The sequence below is a fragment of the Lolium rigidum genome, chromosome 6 (assembly GCF_022539505.1).
Source record: "Lolium rigidum isolate FL_2022 chromosome 6, APGP_CSIRO_Lrig_0.1, whole genome shotgun sequence".
Classification (NCBI taxonomy): domain Eukaryota; kingdom Viridiplantae; phylum Streptophyta; class Magnoliopsida; order Poales; family Poaceae; genus Lolium; species Lolium rigidum.
The window spans coordinates 132,921,422-132,940,962 of NC_061513.1; the positions used below are offsets into that span (position 1 = coordinate 132,921,422).

Below are 19,541 nucleotides of genomic sequence, written 5' to 3' on the forward strand. Positions count from 1 at the left end.
TACGATAGCATATGATATAAAGAACAATGCTAACCCTAACACATCTAAGATAACTACGTTGCTCGCCATCAAAAAGGCTTCGATACGAGCAACGCATGAACGACGAATAAACTTGTATCGCCTAGATCGCAAGATGCGATCTAGGCAGCATGATGCTTACCCGGAAGAAACCCTCGAGACGAAGGAGTTGGCGATGCGCCTAGATTGATTTGTGGTGAACGATGATTGTTGTTTATTTCATAAACCCTAGATACATATTTATAGTCCGTAGACTTTCTAACGTGGGAATAATCCCAACCGTGCACGAGGCAAACTCTAACTAACCGACACGTAATCTACTATGTTACAGATACACGGGCAAACTAGCCCAAACTTTGCATAACAGGCCGATTCACGTATTTCTTCCATGTATATTCTTCTAGTCCATCCTGATCGCGACCCACCTCTGACTCGGTCAAATTCTGGTGATAACACCTGTACTTAGGATAAGTGACAAGCCTAAAATGTCGGTGGTTGTAACGTGGGCTTTTTTCAGAAACAATAGTCATTCATTAATCATTGGGCTTCCATTTCAAAAAAAAGTTATTGGGCTTACAATCATTCTGCAGACAGACAACTAGCGTAATTGATCCAAAGGCATCTACATCTACTAGATCTGCAATACTAAAGCAATCTCGGATCTTCCATTAGCCCGATCGTTCAATAGCTTTACAACTTCATTTGAATACATCTCCACATCTATCCGAGACATGCCAAGATCAAAAGCAAGTTTGATACCATCACGAACTATTGAGGATTCCATGATCAGGGCATTAGCTGCGTGGCAATACCATATGTTCTGTCCCCTTATCAATGATACTTCATGTTCACGAAGTACCAACCCCAACGCTCCTTCATGTGAAGTCATTGAGAAGCGTGCATCCACATTCATTTTCAAAACTCCTTCATCTGGTGGCTTCCGTTTCGACGAACTTTTTGGGGTTCGTTTAGATATTGCACGGCCTATTTTTGAGAGATCCATTGAAATATCAATAGTCCATTTTTATAGATTCTTATATAGTTCTTGATCGTTCTCCATGATTCCCGATGTTCCTTTCGGACCAAACATGGTTGACAAACTGTTGCATCCCTAAGGTCTATATTGATGCTATCAACAAGATCGATAGCCCAAGTTGTAGAATGGAGATCAGGTATTTTAACACCTCTAACAACCTTGATCTCCTGCCAGAATATTTTTTCCATGTACACTCAAATAAGGCGGCATGCTCATTGTTTTACACACTCCCACACACCTGACAAAAAACAATATTTTATATGTATCGCTTTTTTAAGTACAGCTTGGCATGGAATGAACCCCTTGATGACTCTCTACCAATAATTCCATACTGACATGGGGATAACTTATTGGGTCCGCATGATTAGCGTCCATGCATGGTATGGATCCAGGAAGGAGCCCGTGAAGCCTAAAATGAAATAATAGGACTGGAAGCATCTGAAGCCTAGGAACTAGACGTAAAGAGCAAGTAAATACCCATCTAGGAGCCGACATTGACATAGACTTATCCAAGTACTTGTAACTGACCTAGATTAGAATCTGAGACCCAACCTCACATATAAAGGCTGGGACGAGCCAACGGGAGGAGAGAGATTCAACTCATAGCATAAACGTTGTAACCCTAGATTGATTCTAGCAACTCAGGGACTTTGCGTTTTGATCAATATCATCGGACCACCTTGTTTGTCTAATAGGCGACGAAATCACCAACGCGCCTCTTTTCCTGAAACCCAAGTCAATAACCATGAACATTGCCGAGGTTAACCCTCCTCACAAACCTTTTGGTGGCACTCTAAATTTCCATAGCTTCTTCCACTAAGACTGCTCAGAACCACCTGTCCATAATAGGATTAATAGTGGAGTTTGCTTGCACCAAGGCTCTATAGGCCGACCGAAATGTGAAGTTGCCATGCCTCTCTCTCTAGCTGTGTGAAGTTGCCATGCCTCTCTAGCTGCCAAGCCCATGTATCTACCTCTAGACATCCAATTGAAAATTTTAGTATAGCTTGTACATCAACTGAAGAAATCTTAGTCTGCAAAACCTCTTCATTCCATTCACCCGTGCGAGGATTCAACGGCTCATGTACCAAGGTCGCCCGTGAACCAGGTCTCCTCACAATTGGCTTCATACACGGGTTAGTAGGGACCCACAACTCATCCTACACTCCAGTGCTTCCACCATCACCTATATGTTTTCTTAACCCCGCAATTTGGGCTTCTCGTCCACATAATATTGCTCTCAAGTATGAGAAGAATTCCTTTTATTTCATGGTGACATAAAATCTTCATCATGGTAATACTTCCCCTTAAAAACTCTTGCACATAGTGATTATAGAATAGAAATTAATCGCCACCCTTTTTCGTTAACATAGCTTTATTGAAGAGTGTGAAATCCTTAAATTGGTGAAGGTAAAAGGAAAATGCATTGGGTTAAGTGGGCCGTAAAGTCGGCTTGGTTTTTTTTTCTCTAGCCAGAAGAGCTCACCTATCATCTCAGGAAACTACATTTTGCAAACAGAGGCGAAGCTCGAGCAAGACATCGTCGGGGCACAATTCTTAGTACTGCGGTGTAATCTTGTAATCTTCTAGTAATTTGATATATCAGAGACTAATTCAACAACAGTTTGATGGATTTTGTTTGGTTCATCTGAACTTGATTATTCTATACTACCATCGCCACTGTTTGCAACTCATTGCATCCGCAACTTATTATTGGATGATGCGCTTTCAAGATTTCAAAAAACGCGAAGTATATCATGGGCATAGATTATGTTGCATATTGTACATCCACAAACTTTCATCTCAAAATATGATAATGTGTGGACTGCACACAAAAGATGTCTACATAGTTGCGGAATATTACTCACTTTTTTTTTTTTTGCATAGTTCACATATGGTCAGAGTTTGGGAGTTTTATGAAGGAGACAAAAACTGCGAAGGCAAGAGTTTTTTCTTATGGGAGTTAAGGGAAGAGTTGGGCCGGCCCTGTAAGAATAGCAAGCGATGTACAGAGTAAGCCTAATAAGCAGATTTGCATTTTGAAATGCCGGATAACCAAAATTAACTGCAGTACTGGCATAGCCCAACTTGCCAAACCTAAGAAGCCCAGCGCGCGTCCGAAACCCGGCCCTGCCCCATCCAAGCCAACTCGTGGTGTCAACAAGTCTAGCCGGCGACGGCGGCGATGCGGCTGCTCTCCGGCGCGTCGGCTTCCCGCCTCCACTTCCCCATCCTCCCGCTCGCCCGCGCAACGCCTAGACGTGTGCCACGCTCTTCCTCCGCCTTAGCTTGCCGGGCAGCCTCCTCGTCAGCTGCGCCCGCCGGTGACGGCGGCGCGCGTAAGCCGTGGCTGTTCGTTGGCCTCGGGAACCCCGGGAAGATGTACCAGCGGACTCGCCACAACGTAAGCTTCCTTACCGGCTCTGGCGCTGTAAAATACATCGTTCTGCTTGGTGAATTGTGACACTATCATAGTTACTCATGGGTTGAAATGTTGAAATGGTAGTACATATTTGTGTCTTAAACCAAAAAGGTTGCACGCTTAGATTGGTGAATAGTAGGTATGCATATCTGATAGGTAATCTTGAAAATGATATGGTGGTGCTAGGTTGTAGATATATGCTAGCATCGAGTTTGTGAACGTGGACATGCTTGTTTGAGCCTGTGTACTGAAGATATTGTCTTTGTAGTGGACTGTTGTTGATAACTGCATTGTGTATCATGGTGATTCTCAGAAATGTATTAAACTGTCTAGTATTAGTAATCGGGATAACAGTATATATTATGAAGGGTATTTAAATTTATAGGGAGCAAAATTGGCTGTTGTCACTGGTTTTCATTTTGTCTAGATAACAGTATATATTGTGAAGTGTATCTAAGGTTACTCTTGTTTCGGACTTGGTTTTGTAGAATTGAATTGCACATAACTCCAGTCTCCCAGAAAGGGATAAATGATTTGGTATGTCAATAGTCCAATGGGCAATATCTCTGTATTTAAGTTGAGGTTGCATCTGATTATTCACAGGTTGGATTTGAGATGATTGATGTTATAGCAGAAGCTGAGGGTATATCGCTGAGCAGTATGCAGTTCAAGGCAATGGTTGGTAAAGGTAATATTCTCACCAAAGATGTTTTTTTGCATTTCAAGTTGGGGGCTGGGATGCTATTTTGATTGGATCTTGCCAGAGCTAAACTTTCTTGCTTTTCTGTTACCATCATAAAAACTTTCTTCTTCATGTTTGCATACTGATGTAACCTAAATACCTAGTGAATAAAAAAAATCAATACTTGTTTCTGAACAATCTTTATGGTTTTTCTTAAGTAATTACAAGGTTCAAAAAAGCGCTAGGCGCTAAGCGAGCGGTGAGGCACTGCTTAGAGGAATTGTTGCTTAAGCGAGCTTAAGCGCCGCTTAAGCGCTTAGGCTAAAATCGTACGAACATGAAACAACATGAAAGAGAAAGTCAAGATGAGCACATATAACCCTATAATATGTTGTAAATTTGTATCCTAAGCATGTAATGCTACATTTCTGAGGAATACGAGGATTAATACCTTCGTTAGCCTCGGTTTTGCTCCAATTTGCTTATACACACAAGTAGCTAAGCAAACAATGTACAAACACAAGCAAGCAGCTAAGCAAACAATGTAACAAACACAAACAAGCAGCTAAGCAGTACTGGAGTAACAAGCAGCTAAGCAAGACCTAATCAAATTAACATAACATCAATGCATCGAGCAAGGAGCAGAGCAACACAGCCAACACACCAACACTCGCATAGAGGAGATTCTAGCACAAAACACGACCAGATTCCCTGTCTCGCTTAATCGAACGCTTAGGCCAAAAGCGAAGCGGAAGGCAACCGCTCAGAGCTTAAGCGCGCTTAAGCGTACCTAGGCGTACGCTTTTCTGAACCATGAGTAATTATTGGAAGCAAAAGCTTTTTTTCTTTTCGAGAAAACGCAAAGGACTCTTTGCATTTCATTTCATTGGAAAGATAGAAGTTTTACAATCCTCCTAAGAGGCAGGGTACATGAGCAGGGACTTAATGTACATCCCAGGTCGTCGGTAGCAAGATACGCAGGCCTAAGGCACCAGCTCTTGCCCACAGCCTGGCCTCGTCCTTGATCAAGCCAATCCTAGCGGTGACAGAAGGTTGGGCACCCTCGAAGACGCAGTCGTTCCGCTGCTTCCACACCATCCAGGGAATGAGCAGGGCCATGGAGGAAAGTCCTTTGCGCATGGGTTTGGGAACATGCTGTCTAGAGTCCTGCCACCAATCGAGGAGAGTGGCGTCGTGGCTGGGTGCGGCACAGGGTAGCCGTAGCCAGGCGATGATCTCATGCCAAACCTGCCTAGCGAAGGGGCACCCAATGATCAGATGACGTATGGTCTCGGGCTCCTGATTGCACAAAGGGCAGGCGGTGTGGTGCGGTAATCCTCGTCTGGCCAAGCGATCGGCGGTCCAACAGCGGTCCAAGTCGGCGAGCCAATGAAAGAACTTGACACGCGGCGGCGCCCAACACTTCCAGATCATCCTCCACGAAGGGGAGGCGGTGGAACCGTGGAAGGAGGCCAAGTAGCAAGATTTCGCCGTGTATGTGCCACTGGCCGTCCATTTCTAAAGCAGGGTGTCGGGTTCCTCGCCAAGCGTGGTGTGCTCGATGGCCATCCAGATGCGCAGATATTGGCCAATCTCATGCACACCAAGAGTGCCATGGATGTCCCTTGCCCAGCTGTGTCCCTGGAGCCCGTCAGCAACGGTCCTAGTCCGCCTCCGGCGCTTGGGGATGCACTCATAAAGCAAGGGCGCAAGCTCTCTGATAGAGCGGCCTTGGATCCAGCGATCCTCCCAGAAGAGGGCAGTGGCTCCGTTGCCGAGCGACATCGTGGTGGAGGCGAAGAATAGGGCGCGCTCTTCAGCAGAAAACTGCAAGTCAAGGCCGCTCCAAGCTCTGTTGATGTCCGTGCGAGAGAACCACAACCATCGCATACGCAAAGCCAGCCCCGTGCGCTCCAGGTCATGCACGCCTAAGCCACCAAGCGAGATCGGTCGGCAGACGCGGCGCCAAGAGACATGGCAATTGCCACCCTTGGCCTCCTCGCGCCCCGCCCAGAGAAAACCCCTTTCAATCCTCTCAAGCTGCTTGAGAGACTTCTTAGGCGGTGCGTGCACGAGCAGTTGATGAAGCGGCACCGCTCCCAGGATGGACTTGACGAAGGCGAGGCGCCCAGCTTTGTTCATCAGCCGGGCCTTCCAAGCGGGCAAGCAGCCTGCAACCCTGTCGACGACAGGCTGTAATTGCGCAGCGGTGGGGCGGCGAATGTGCAGCGGGATGCCCAGGTATGTGATCGGCAGATCAACGATGGGGCAGGCCAGGTGCTCAGTCACCGGCGCGGCCTCTTCCTCGCTGCAGCGCAAGAGGGAGGCAGAACTCTTGGCGTAGTTGACCTGCAGACCTGACACCCTGCCGAACAGGTGTAGGATTTCCTTGACAGCGATGACGTCTCCCTCAGAGGGGTGGCAGAATAGTACCACATCATCGGCGTAGAGGGAGATGGCGGGCACCGGGCGTCGAGGGTGGAGCTGCTGCAGGATGCCGGTGTCAATCGCACGCTTGATGATCTTGCTGAGGACGTCCACGGCGAGCACGAACAGCTGTGGCGATAGAGGGTCGCCTTGACGGAGTCCTCTTCGGTGCCAGATGGGCGGCCCAGGCTCACCATTGATGAGCACTCTTGTGCTAGCCGAGGAAAGCAGGATTGCCAGCCACTCAAGGAATCTGTCCCCAAAGCCGTGTTGGCGCAGAACCTCGAACAAGAACGGCCAAGACAAAGAGTCGAAGGCACGCGCGAGATCGAGTTTGAGCAGGACTCGGGGTGCTCCAAGTTGGTGCAGCAGGCGCGCAGATTGCTTGACGAGGATGAAGTTGTCATGAAGGCTTCTTCCGGCGATGAATGCGTTCTGGCAAGGACTGACCAGCTCCGCGAGCCTTGGCGCAAGACGCAGCGAGAGGACCTTTGCGAAGAGCTTAGCGACGAGGTGAATGAGGCTTATGGGGCGGTAATCGCTCAGGGAGCTGGCGTCAGCACGCTTAGGCAGCAGGGAAACCAGGGCTTGGTTGAGGCGACAAAAGCCCCGACCTCTCATGTCGTGCAGCTGCTGGAACGCGGCCACAATATCTGGGCCGACGACAGCCCAACATGAGCGGAGGAACTCCGTCGTGAAGCCGTCCGGCCCCGGCGCTTTGTGGCCCGGCAAGCGCTTGACAGCACCCCAGATCTCATCAGCGGTGAAGGGAGCGTCCAACTCGTGGAGGTTGGTGGCGGGCTCGATGAGCGGCGTGAGGTCCAGGGTGCAGTCGCGGTCGCGGCGGTGCCTAACAGGGCGTCAAAGTGGTCGAAAGCAGCCTCTGCCATGTCGGTATGATCCGTGACCACGCGCCCGCTGCTCAGGAGGCTGTGAATCCTATTCTTCTGGCGGCGGAAGGTACACTGCCTATGGAAGAAAGACGTGTTGGCGTCGCCATCTTTGAGGAAGGCAATGCGGGCTCGCTGTCGCGCGATCGTGCGCTCGAAGGAGGCCAGGCCCAAGTAGGTCACTTTAAGTTGCTTGCGCAGCCAGTCCTCGTGAGGCGTGAGCAGGCGGTCCTCTTGTGCCTTATCGAAGCGCAGGATAAGCTCCCTAGAGACAGCCATCTTGTCCCTAATGTTGCCAACTGAGCGCGCGCTCCAGCTGGTCAACCTCCGCGCCGTGGCCTGTAACCTTAGCACCAAGCGACGGAAAGGGTCGTCGTCCGTGACGGAGGCCCAGGCTCCGGCCACCGTGTCCTGAAAGCCATCCATCCGTAGCCAAAACTCCTCGAAGCGGAAGCGACGATGAGTTGCCGGTGATGGATTGCAGTCTAGGAGCAGCGGGCTGTGATCAGAGACGACCGAAGCGAGGCATCTGAGGTGGCATTCGCCATGTAGGTCTTCCCAGTCCGTGGTGCAAAGGAACCTGTCGATGTGGCTCAGTGTTGGTGGGCTGCGTTCGTTCGACCAGGTGAAGCGGCGCCCGCTGAGGTAGATCTCTTTGAGCACGAGGTCGTTGAGAAGCCGACGGAATCTGCCCATCATGCGACGATTGAGGTTGCCATTATTCTTATCCTCATCCTGGTAGATGAGATTGAAATCGCCGCATAGCAACCATGGTCCCGTGCACGCCGCGCGCACATCTCTCAGCTCCTGCAGGAAAGCGATCTTGTCGGCATCGTCTTGTGGCCCGTAAACCACAGAGAGCCACCATGGCGTGCCAGCGGCCGTGGACACCTTGGCCGTGATCGAGTTGGTGGTGAACATTGGGTCCGTGATCGAAACGGCCCTGCTCTTCCACGCCAGCAAGATACCTCCGCGCGTGCCAATGGCCGGTAGATACACGTAGTCATCAAATTCCGAACCTAGGGTTTCGAGGACAGTTGACGAGTAGATTAACTCCATCTTTGTTTCCTGGAAGCAAACGATAGAGACATCCATGGTGTCTACAAGCGATTTGATGGCAGTGCGGCGAGCACGGGCATTCATGCCACGCACGTTCCAGTTACCAATCCTAAGGCCGTAATCCATGAGACAAGGATCGACGGGTGCGGCGCGCAGCGCGGCTAGGCCACAAGCGGCCAGCCAGCCGCCGGGGCCACGAGGGGCGGCGCGTTGAGGTCCGCCGGCAGCTCACGGTCGACGAGGGCAGCCATGGCCGAGAGGACGGGCAGTGGTATCGGAGTAGCAAAGATGCTATCGTACAGCTTCATCTCCGTGGCCGTGATCGCCTGATCCACCCCAACGATACCGAGCGTGCGCAAGAGCTGGACTTGAGCGCGGCGCTCTGCAGTGGGCGGCGCAGCCGTCGAAGCTCTCTTGCATATGGAAGCTGAGCGGCCCCGGCGTGGCGAGAAGTTGAGGGCTGGCCGGCGTGGGCGTCTTCCTGGGGTGGGCAGGGCAATAGAAAGTTGCTTGGTGGCCGCGGCAAGGAAGTCTCCCAGCGTCCATGGCGTCGGTGACGTCGGGGATGTGGCTGGCTGACGAGGACGAGGGCGCAAACGGCGCAAGGTGATCGGCGGCGACGCGTAGCGCATGTGCGGGGGAGTAGCATAAGGAGCAGCAGCTGGATGGGCCTGGCCGTCACAGTTGGTGGGCTGGGCCTCGGAGGAGGGTGCTCCCATGCTTGGCCTAGAAACTTCCCGCGCAGGCGACGTGGAGGCGGGAGACGGATCAGTGGACGCATCATTTTCCTTGTCCTGCACGGTATCATCTGGCCCCGCTGACCGGTCAGCAGGAGCGTCCAAGCTTGCTTCCGGATCAGCAGCAGGCGAATCTCCACTTTGTCCCGACAGGGGATCAGGTCCATGCGCTGGAATAGGAGCCACAGGCTACGAGTCTGGCACCTCGCTGGTAATGGACTGGTCTTTGTCGGTGCAGGAAGTCTCCGGAACCTCAGACTCGTCGATGTGGCTGCCGCGTAGTGGAGAGTTTGAAATCTCCGGGGCCCCACCTGCAGGCGAGGTGGAAGTGGCGTCCACTGCGGGGGCGCCATCTGGCGTTGGTGAGGCCACAGCAGATCCTGTCGGGGGCAGGGTGGGGTCAGAGGCAGCAGCAGCTTTGGGCCTGCTTTTGCCTTTGCGGCGCCTTGTCTTGTTGCTCTTTCCACTTTTGGACTGGCGGCGAGCTGGCCATGGAGCCATGGTCTTCTCCGGCGCCGGCGACGGTGGCGCCGCCGTGGAGGAGGTCCAGGAGCGGTTGATGGCCAGCCCATCGGCGCGAGCGCAGCGTGGCTCCCTCCAGCCAAGGCTGTCGACGGCCATGCCATCGGCCCTGCCTTGGGGCGCAGAGGCGGAGCGACGGCGCTTCCTGCCACGGCGGCGGTTCTGGCGCCCGGTTCCGCGTCCTCCGCCGTTCCCGCCGCCCGAACCATCTTGACCAGAGGCAGGGTTGCCAGCAGCCGCGACGGCGCGGTCAATCTCTGGGCGGATCACCTCGATGGAGATGGGATACGTGAGGATGACCACGGATGGAGCACGGGAAGGGACGCGAGCAGGGATCTGCTCGACGATCTCAAGCATGGCGCGGGTGCGGATGGAAGCAGGGTCGTGGGTGCGCGCCGAGAGCCGGAACGTGGCAAGGTCGGCGCGGGAGCGGGTGCCGGGGTGGAGCCTCTCGATCCAGCAAGAAGGCCCTAGGATGTGCTCTGCCGTAGAGAGGTGCCAAGCTTGAGCAGGGATGCCGCGGAGCGCGAGCTCGACACGGTACTCGAACCTGCTTGAGCCGGCGTGGGCGAGCTTGCACCAAGGGCGCAGCGAGAGGGTGAAACCAGGACCGTTGATGAAGTGGTCGCCGGCGATGCGGTTCTTGGTGAGCGTGGAAGAGAAGATGATCAGGAAGTCTTCGGGGTGGTGGATGTGCACCGAAAAGTCCCCTTCTTCCAGGCCAAAGGAGTTGTAGAGCACGCGAGCCACCTGGTCGACGGTCACAGCAGGCCTGGTGCCGGTGATGGAGGCCACCATGGCGCGGGAGAGGGTGGCCTCGGACTCCTCCATCTCCAGCGAGCGTGAGATGATGACGCGCGGCGGGCTTGAGGGCGCCGCCGTGGCCACGGCCGTGCGCGGGGCAGGCGGCGGCGAGGGCTGCGGAGACCTCCTGCGGGGCTCTGGGGCAGGTGCGCTGGCGGAGGTGGTGCCTGGAGCACGGTTGCCGGCGGCGCGTGGCGGGACTTGACCATGGCGGCGCGTCTCGCAGTGGCGGGACTCGTGGCCCAGGACGAAGCAGATCCGGCAGCGGACGTCGCTCGTGCAGTCCCTGACCCTGTGGCCAGGATCCAGGCAGCGGAAGCAGAGGCCTCCTTCCTCCTCAGGGGTGGGGCTGCGTCGCAGGCGAGGCGGGCTCGGGGCAGCCGCGGAGCGCTGGGGACGCCTGAACCGGCGGCGACGGCGGGGCTCTTGGAAGCCATCCGCGTCAACCACCGGGGCGTTGCTCACGCGGTGCACCTCAGAGCGCGGGCCGATGCGCGCAGACGCCGGGATGCGGCCGGCCGGCGGCGGGGGCGGGGGTGGCGCAGCGGCGGCGGCGGGCGCCGGGCTGGGAGAAGCCGAGCTGCTCGCGACGTCGTGGTAGGAGCGGCCGCTCGAGGCCTCCCCGGCGAAGCGCTGACGGCGGAGGCCGCCGGAGCGGGAGCTGGCGTCGGAGCTCGACATGGGACGGAGCAAGAAGGGCTGGGTGCGCGGGGAAGGGCGGCGGCCGGCGGGGCTCGACGGCGTCGGGGCTAGAGCAGGGCTAGGCTCACATCTAGCACATTTACCCGTTGTTACCGAAGCAAAAGCTATGTGTTTAGGATAATCATGATTATTCAACAGACTAGATGCACGTTACTCCTAAATTCTGTATGTACAGTCTGATTTTTGTTTTGTACCAAAAATAAATTTGGCATTGTTCAGGTCGCATTGGCGATGTTCCTATCATGCTTGCCAAGCCGCAAACGTTTATGAATGCAAGCGGTGAGTCTGTAAGTATAATGATCTCAAAACAAACTTGAAACTAATTCTTCCACTATTCTCTTGTTTGACACACTGAACTATACAGGTTGGGCAGCTGGTTTCATATTTCAAGATACCACCGAACCAAGTCCTTGTGGTAAATGTTGTTCTTGACTTTTTTTTCTCGGATCAATATAATCTGATTCTGACTTCATTGTTCTCTTCTGTGCAGATGTATGATGATCTAGATTTACCCTTCGCAAAATTGCGTCTACTGCCAAAAGGTGGACATGGCGGGCATAATGGGTACTCCAGTATTTTCTTCTTTATGAACCTCTTTCTTGTACTAATTAATGTTATGGCAAATTGTTGTGATTTATGCTGCTGTCAACGGTTTCTGTGAATGCCCAGAGATGCATGTCATGAGTAAACAAGACACATTTTTGTATGTTACTTAATGTTTCACTGTCCTTTGCTTTAGAACTATAGGCTGAAAGCCTAATGACTTTGGATAGATAAACCTAACAAAATATTTACATCTGTATATGGAAGCTTTCTTTCATTTTTTTTTTGTCAGAATCTATATATGTAATAATAATAATCAGAACAATCGTGTATATATATTTCATTGTTGTTCTGGGAAGAGCTTGGGAAAACCTAACAAAATAGTAGTGGTGAGCTGGGTTCTTTCTTCTGTTTTCTGCTCTGAGATGAGCTATTTGTTTTTCTTGACATTCGTCATCATCAACAGGATGAGAAGCATTATCAACCATCTCAAACAGAATCGTGATTTTCCACGTCTAAGAATTGGTATGCTAGTAACTTCTCTCCTTTTCAAATGCTTTATTACTATTGCCTGAGATATTCTTGGGGTGATGATGATACTTTTGCAGGCATTGGGCGGCCACCTGGGAAGATGGATCCTGCCAATTTTGTTCTCAGGCCATTCACCAAGAAAGAACAAGAAGAGGTTTGTAGTGCTGAATAGAAATTTGAATCTTCCATATTTACCTCTTGTCTGTCACTCTCTGGGTGTCGCTCACCTAAGCAGTATATAATCATTTAAAAGTTGATCTCCATATCGATTCAAAATTCGGCAAAAAGACGACCGTTAATGCAAGTAATCTTTTTCCGCAGCTTGATTTCACGTTCCATAGGGGCTTGGAAGCAGTAAGAATAATGACACTTGAAGGATTCAACAAGAGCGCTACTTTCGTGAACACTGCACAGTCGTTGAAATGCTGAGTAGATGAAAAATCAGTTGATTCATTTTTTGTGCCAGCGAGTTTATGCGATGAATTGTAGTTATGGAACTGGATAGGGCTCTTGAGCTGTACTGCACCCCAAAACTGAAGCTTTACTGTTGCACATACGCCAATATTTGGATGATTATTTATACAGCAAGCTGAAAAATTGCGAGTCAACCGATGCAATAATTACATATCAACATTGTGTGTATACTTGTTCAATAGTATGTAATTTCCTGAACAGACTGCTTTTAAAGAGTAGTCACAGTGTCCAGCAATCTTTGCTGTACACCCCTAACTTATGTCTGTCAACTCATTAAAAATTTGTAAATACGGAGTACTTCTTCTCACCAAAGTAAGGAAAGGAAAACAAAATGGGACCAATACTTGGTGTGTGTTGCTTTCTCCTGTCTGTCTTGAGTCATGATATGATTTACAGGTAAACAGCGACATGTCTGCCTCAAAAAATGACGGGATATTATTTCCATCTTGGTGTGTGGTGGATGGAATATGCTGCTGTCGTCGTTCGCACTGCAGTTGCGCTGCGGCACATCCTGAGATGCGACCACCTGTGGTGGCCGTGAGCCCGGGGTCCTCCGGCCCGTACCATCCATCCAAAATCGATCTTCGGCGCCCCGTCCTCTCGCTCTCCATTCAATTCTCCACGTTCTAAATATCGGGATAAGCTCTCGATTCGATCAGATTTTTCACGTTCTGAATGAGGATAAGTTCGTTTTGCCTTATCTGCTCTGTGAGAAACCCAGCTCAGTCATCGAATGCGAAGTTTGGATGTCCCACGGTGTCCAACTTTCTGAAACCAGGTCATATTGCAACCGAAAGTGGTTTATTATGTCATGATTTCGTTAGGAACTTGCGGAAGAAACAACATACTTCCTGTTCACTAACATAAAACTGTTTAGATATATTTTTTGCAAAAAGTTCACCAATCTATTTACAATCTTCAACAACAATAAAAGGAAACGTAAAAATAATATATAAAAACAGGACCACCTAGCAACGACTATAAGCACTTGAGCGAGCTGAAGGCACACCGCCGTGCTCTCGTACCATATTAACCGTATGCGCTAGCCCACTATTTCAAAATTTAAACTGATAGAAAGAGGTAGGCAAAAGTGTTAGAGATATTTGGTATATGTGTATTTGGTAGTCTAGGATTTGTAATCTCTACCTACCATATCTCTAGGAGAGCTATCTTAGCCTCCAAATACCACTATATATACTCGTCCGCGAGGCTCAATACTACATCCAACCATTATGCCAAACCTCTCTCTATCGTTCTACATGGTATCAGGGCCAAGGTCTCGAGTTCGAGTTCTGGTTTTCACAATTTATTCTATAAATTGTTGTTACTCCCCTCCTGTCTACGTACTGGCCTCTAGAGCTATACACATATGTTTACACGTGTTGACTTGTCTCCGCGTCACACGGGGGAATGTTAAAATGCATAAGTGGATTACCTAACTCTTTCCATCGGTCTTTTGGAATAGCTGGTTAGTGCATGAAGCTTAACATGGTATCAGTCCATTGGTTTCTACCTTCAGCTTCTCTCCAGTCTGACCGTCCATGACGCTACTGTTATTCACGTCACGACTGCGGGGGAGTATTAGAGATATATTTGGTATATGTGTATTTGGTAGTCTAGGATTTGTAATCTCTACCTACCATATCTATAGGAGAGTTATGTGTATTTGGTAGTCTAGGATTTGTAATCTCTACCTACCATATCTATAGGAGAGTTATGTTAGCCTCCAAGTCTGTACCACTATATATACTCGCCCGCGAAGCTCAATACTACATCCAACCATTACGCCAAACCTCTCTCTATCGTTCTACACTAAGGCCTCAAAGAGCAAGTGTCTGAAAGCCAAAACCATCGCCGATGAAGAGATTCGTAGATTGAAATCAACACTGAAGCTAGATCCACTAGAGACAAACCTTCACATGCCCTCTCGCAACTCTATATGCACCGTCGGGACGGGGCGGGGGGCTAGATGGGCGGGCTCTTTTCCATCTTCAACGGTGGAAGGAAATTGCAATTCTTAAGCAAGAATGCCAGTATTCTCCAAGGAGTCGACACCGCCATGTCTTACTGGAGCTCTAACCAGGCTTAGGAAAACACAAAATCAATATTTTGAAGTGTAATATGCATTAGTTATGGACCAAAATAAGTGAATCTATGCATATATATACATACATTGAGAAAAAGCTAAAATATTGTCTCTGCCAATCAAAGGATGTCACAAGTTTATCTAAATTTAAATATATCTAGACACTCTTTTTTTTTGCGAAAGATATCTAGACATTTTTTAATACATGGATACATCCAAATTTAGATTAAACATCCTCTAATGGACGAGGGGGTATTTTACATTAGCTGCAGAGTATCTTTCTAACGAAGGAAATGCACATCTTGAGATTAAATGATATTAATGTCATAGTATCTACATTCACTACTTTGGAATTGGCGGTCTTGGTTGGTGACCAGATTCAGAGTGACCAGATTCAAAGTATGTAGAGATTACCATTTTTCAGGGAATTGCCGTTTAAACTGAAGGTGCAAAATTCTTATTTTCAAACCTCACCGTGGCGTAACGAGATGGGCAAAGATTGTGTTTTCTGTTGTGCTTTGTCAAACGAAAAAGATGAAATTCAGAAATACAGTTGAATCTGATCTGCTCTGTTTCTCTGCACACAGATCAGATTCTGATCACCACAAAGCTGAATATTATATGTATGTTGGATCTTCATGGAATCTTGCATGTACTATTTTAAATTAAATGGCTAGATGCAAGACATGAAGCTTTCAATTTTATATTTTCCAGCGGGAGAAAAATACAAGTTCGCAGAGAGCACGTCTGCCCCAAGCTGGCCCTAGGGCGGCTCAATTGTACAGTGACGAGCCACAACTGAAGAAAAAACCAGAACAAGCTACGTCTCCCCTACGACCCCATGTCTTACTGGAGCTCTAACTGGAGCTCTAACCAGGCTTAGGAAAACACAAAATAAAAAGTGTATTACGTATTAGTTATGGACGAAAATAAGTGAATCTACGCATATATAGAAAAAACCTAAAATACTACTTCTGTCTATAAAAGGATGTCGGAAGTTTATCGAAATTCAGATGTATCTGACACTTTTTACTACATGGATACATCCAAATTTAGATTAACCTACTGACATCCTCCAATGGACTGAGGGGGTATTTTACATTGGCTGCAGAGTATCTTTCTAAGGAAGGAAATACACATCTTGAGATTAAATGATACTAATTAATGTCCTATGTACATTCACTCCTTTTGAATTGGCAGTCTTGCCTGGTGACCAGATTCATAGTGACCAGATTCAAAGTATGTAGACATTGCCATTTAATATTTATTTTTCATGGAAATTACCGTTTAAATCGAAGGTACAAAGTTGTTATTTTCAAACCTCACCGCAGCCTAACGGGATTGGCAAAGATTGTGTTTTCTGCTGTGCATTGGCAAACCAAAAGATCAAATTCAGAAATACAGTTGAGTTTGATCTGTTCTGTTTCTCCACACACACAACAGATTCTGATCACCGCTACTAAGCTGAATATTATATTATTCATGGAATCTTTGATGTATTTAGATATGAAGCTTTTACCCGCAAAAAAAAAAAGATATGAAGCTTTCAATTATATATTTTCCAGGGGGAGAAAAATACAAGTTCGCAGAGAGCACGTCTGCCGCAAGCTGGCCCTAGGGCGGCTCAATTGTACGGTGACGAGCCACAACTGAAGAAAAAACCAGAAGAAGCTACGTCTCCCCTACGACCCCACCTGTCAGCGTCCGACTGCCGTCCAATCAACTTCCAGATCGATCAACGGTGCCTGCAAAGCCTAAAACCTCCGACCACGTCCTCCCTAATCCCTCTTCCTCCCCTGTCCCATCCTCTGCCCCGCCGCCACACCTCCGCCGCCGCGCCATGGCGGCCACCACCTCCTCGCTCTCCCTCCTCTTCGCCCACCCCCACTCCCGCCACTCTTCCACCCCTCACCGCCTCGGCAGGTCCCATCTCCGCGCGCGCTGCGCCTCCGACGCCGCCGCATCGGCCTCCACCACTGCCACCAAGCACCGCCGCCCCGCCGAGGAGAACATCAGGGAGGAGGCCGCGCGCCTCCGCGGCCCCGCCACCACCTTCTCCGCCTGGTACGAGCCCTTCCCCCCGGCCGCCGACGGCGACCCCAACGAGCGCTACTCCCTCGACGACGTCGTCTACCGCTCCACCTCCGGCGGCCTCCTCGACGTGCGCCACGACATGGACGCGCTCGCGCGCTTCCCGGGCTCCTACTGGCGCGACCTCTTCGACTCGCGCGTCGGCCGCACCACCTGGCCCTACGGCTCCGGGGTCTGGTCCAAGAAGGAGTTCGTGCTCCCCGAGATCGACTCCGACCACATCGTCTCCTCTTCGAGGGCAACAGCAACCTCTTCTGGGCCGAGCGCCTCGGCCGCGACCACCTCGGCGGCATGAACGACCTCTGGGTCAAGCAGTGCGGCATCTCCCACACGGGTTCCTTCAAGGACCTCGGCATGACCGCGCTCGTCAGCCAGGTCAACCGCCTCCGCCGCGCCCCGCTCTCGCGCCCCATCAACGGCGTCGGATGCGCATCCACGGGCGACACCTCCGCCGCGCTCTCCGCATACTGCGCCGCCGCGGGCATCCCCGCCATCGTCTTCCTCCCCGCCGACCGCATCTCGCTGCAGCAGCTCATCCAGCCCATCGCCAACGGCGCCACCGTGCTCTCGCTCGACACAGATTTCGACGGGTGTATGCGCCTCATCAGGGAGGTCACGGCTGAGCTCCCCATATACCTCGCGAATTCCCTAAACTCACTTCGGCTCGAGGGGCAGAAGACTGCTGCGATCGAGATATTGCAGCAGTTCAACTGGCAGGTGCCAGACTGGGTTATTATTCCCGGAGGCAACCTTGGGAACATCTATGCTTTCTACAAGGGGTTTGAGATGTGCAGAGTTCTTGGCCTGGTTGATCGTGTTCCACGCCTTGTGTGCGCGCAGGCCGCGAACGCGAATCCGTTGTACCGATACTACAAGTCTGGATGGACCGACTTCCAGTCACTCGTTGCGGAAACCACATTTGCCTCTGCCATACAGATTGGTGACCCGGTTTCTATCGACCGAGCGGTTGTTGCGCTCAAGGCGACTGACGGCATCGTCGAGGAGGCTACAGAGGAGGAACTCATGGATGCGACGGCGCTTGCTGATCTCACTGGGATGTTTGCTTGCCCACATACTGGGGTTGCACTTGCTGCCCTGTTCAAGCTCCGTGATCAGGGCATAATTGGCACCAATGACCGCACGGTGGTTGTAAGCACAGCCCACGGATTAAAGTTCACACAGTCAAAGATCGATTACCATGACAAGAACATCAAGGACATGTTGTGCCAGTACGCCAATCCGCCCATCAGTGTGAAGCCGGACTTTGGTTCTGTCATGGACGTTCTCCAGAAGAAGCTCAACGGTAAGATCTGAGCTTATCTTTAATTGACCTCAAGACGTCTTTTCTTGTTTATCGTCACAGCGGACTGTACTTTGGCATCTTATTAATCAACTGCAGTTGGTGACCATAGTATGGCACAATCGTCTTTATTTTCCAGTACTAGGTTCTTGAGGCTCTTTTAACTATAGGCAAAAGTGGATAGAGCTTTCCTTGTACTTTATCTGTATCATGTAATATCAATAATAAAATATGGTCTGATGGTTGAATAATTGTTTGGTGCTGCTAGTGCATTCTTTCCCGTTTCCTGTTCTATTGCTCTCTGTTCACTTTTGGCTGTCAATGGAGAAATTGATGTATGTAGCAAGGATTGACCTAGCAAGATGTATATTGGATTGTTGAAGTGTTGTGTTACTTTCCATTGGTCTCAAGAGAATGCTTGGCCTGGAGCCGTGGACGTAGTTCTTATTCGAGTGGCAGCAAGGTGTTTCTGTGCACCATCTTAAGTATCTAGGGGATACTCCCTCCGTCCCGGTTCATAGGGTCTACGCGACTGCGCGTATCCCTAGATCATAAATTTGACCAGCCTAATACTCCCTCTGTCCCACTAAGGTTGTGTGAGATTTGTCAAAATTTGAATATATCTAGATGCTATTTAGTGTCTAGATACATCTAAATTTTGACAAATCTTAGACAACTTTCATGGAACGGAGGGAGTACAAGATATATATGATAGCGTATATATCGGGAGCAAGTTTAGATATACTACTATGTAATGACATAAATAATTTTTATTTTGTATAATTTATATTATGTTGGTCAAAATGATGATCTAGGCATACGTGTAGGTCCTATGAACCGGACAGAGGGAGTAGTTTGGACTGTCGTAACTACATAACAGTGTTAGTGTCGAATAGCCATATCACAGGATGAGATGGATAAACTGAAACCAAAGTGTGCTCAGTCGGTCACTCTTTGACAAGCGAATTGTCCAAGCACTATCTGGTATGTAGTGATCTCCTTTAGCTGCTTGCTATAGGCTTTCCATTAGTAGAAGATAAGCCAGGTTGTGCATTATAGGAGTCAATCGTTCATCTTGCCTTTATTTCGCTACATTTCAGCCGTGACAGCTCGAATAATCAGTGAACTTTTAAGTGATGGTGATAATGTGAGATGATAGGGCCTTTTTGGCTTTCTGTCACACTTAGCTGATGCTGGTGAATGGAGTTGCCCCTCTA

General features: G+C 49.9%; 1 protein-coding gene and 1 pseudogene across 1 annotated transcript; both read left to right on the forward strand.

Annotated features, from left to right (window-relative positions):
- Positions 1-3,224: 3,224 nt before the first annotated feature.
- LOC124667169 (peptidyl-tRNA hydrolase, mitochondrial-like) lies at positions 3,225-12,981 on the forward strand. The gene is made up of 8 exons (XM_047204487.1): positions 3,225-3,458; positions 4,080-4,164; positions 11,519-11,586; positions 11,664-11,714; positions 11,790-11,863; positions 12,309-12,367; positions 12,451-12,527; positions 12,695-12,981. Exons 1-8 carry the CDS (start codon positions 3,240-3,242, stop codon positions 12,800-12,802), a joined length of 741 nt encoding a protein of 246 aa, XP_047060443.1. The 5' UTR covers positions 3,225-3,239; the 3' UTR covers positions 12,803-12,981.
- A 3,565-nt stretch (positions 12,982-16,546) lies between these two features.
- On the forward strand, positions 16,547-18,575 carry LOC124660884 (annotated as a pseudogene).
- Positions 18,576-19,541: the final 966 nt, after the last annotated feature.

Coding starts and splice junctions, on each gene's coding strand:
- LOC124667169 (XM_047204487.1), top strand. CDS start 3,240: ATGCGGCTGCTCTCCGGCGCGTCGGCTTCCCGCCTCCACTTCCCCATC. Junction 3,459..4,079: donor ACCAGCGGACTCGCCACAAC/GTAAGCTTCCTT, acceptor GATTATTCACAG/GTTGGATTTGAGATGATTGA. Junction 12,528..12,694: donor CCAAGAAAGAACAAGAAGAG/GTTTGTAGTGCT, acceptor CTTTTTCCGCAG/CTTGATTTCACGTTCCATAG.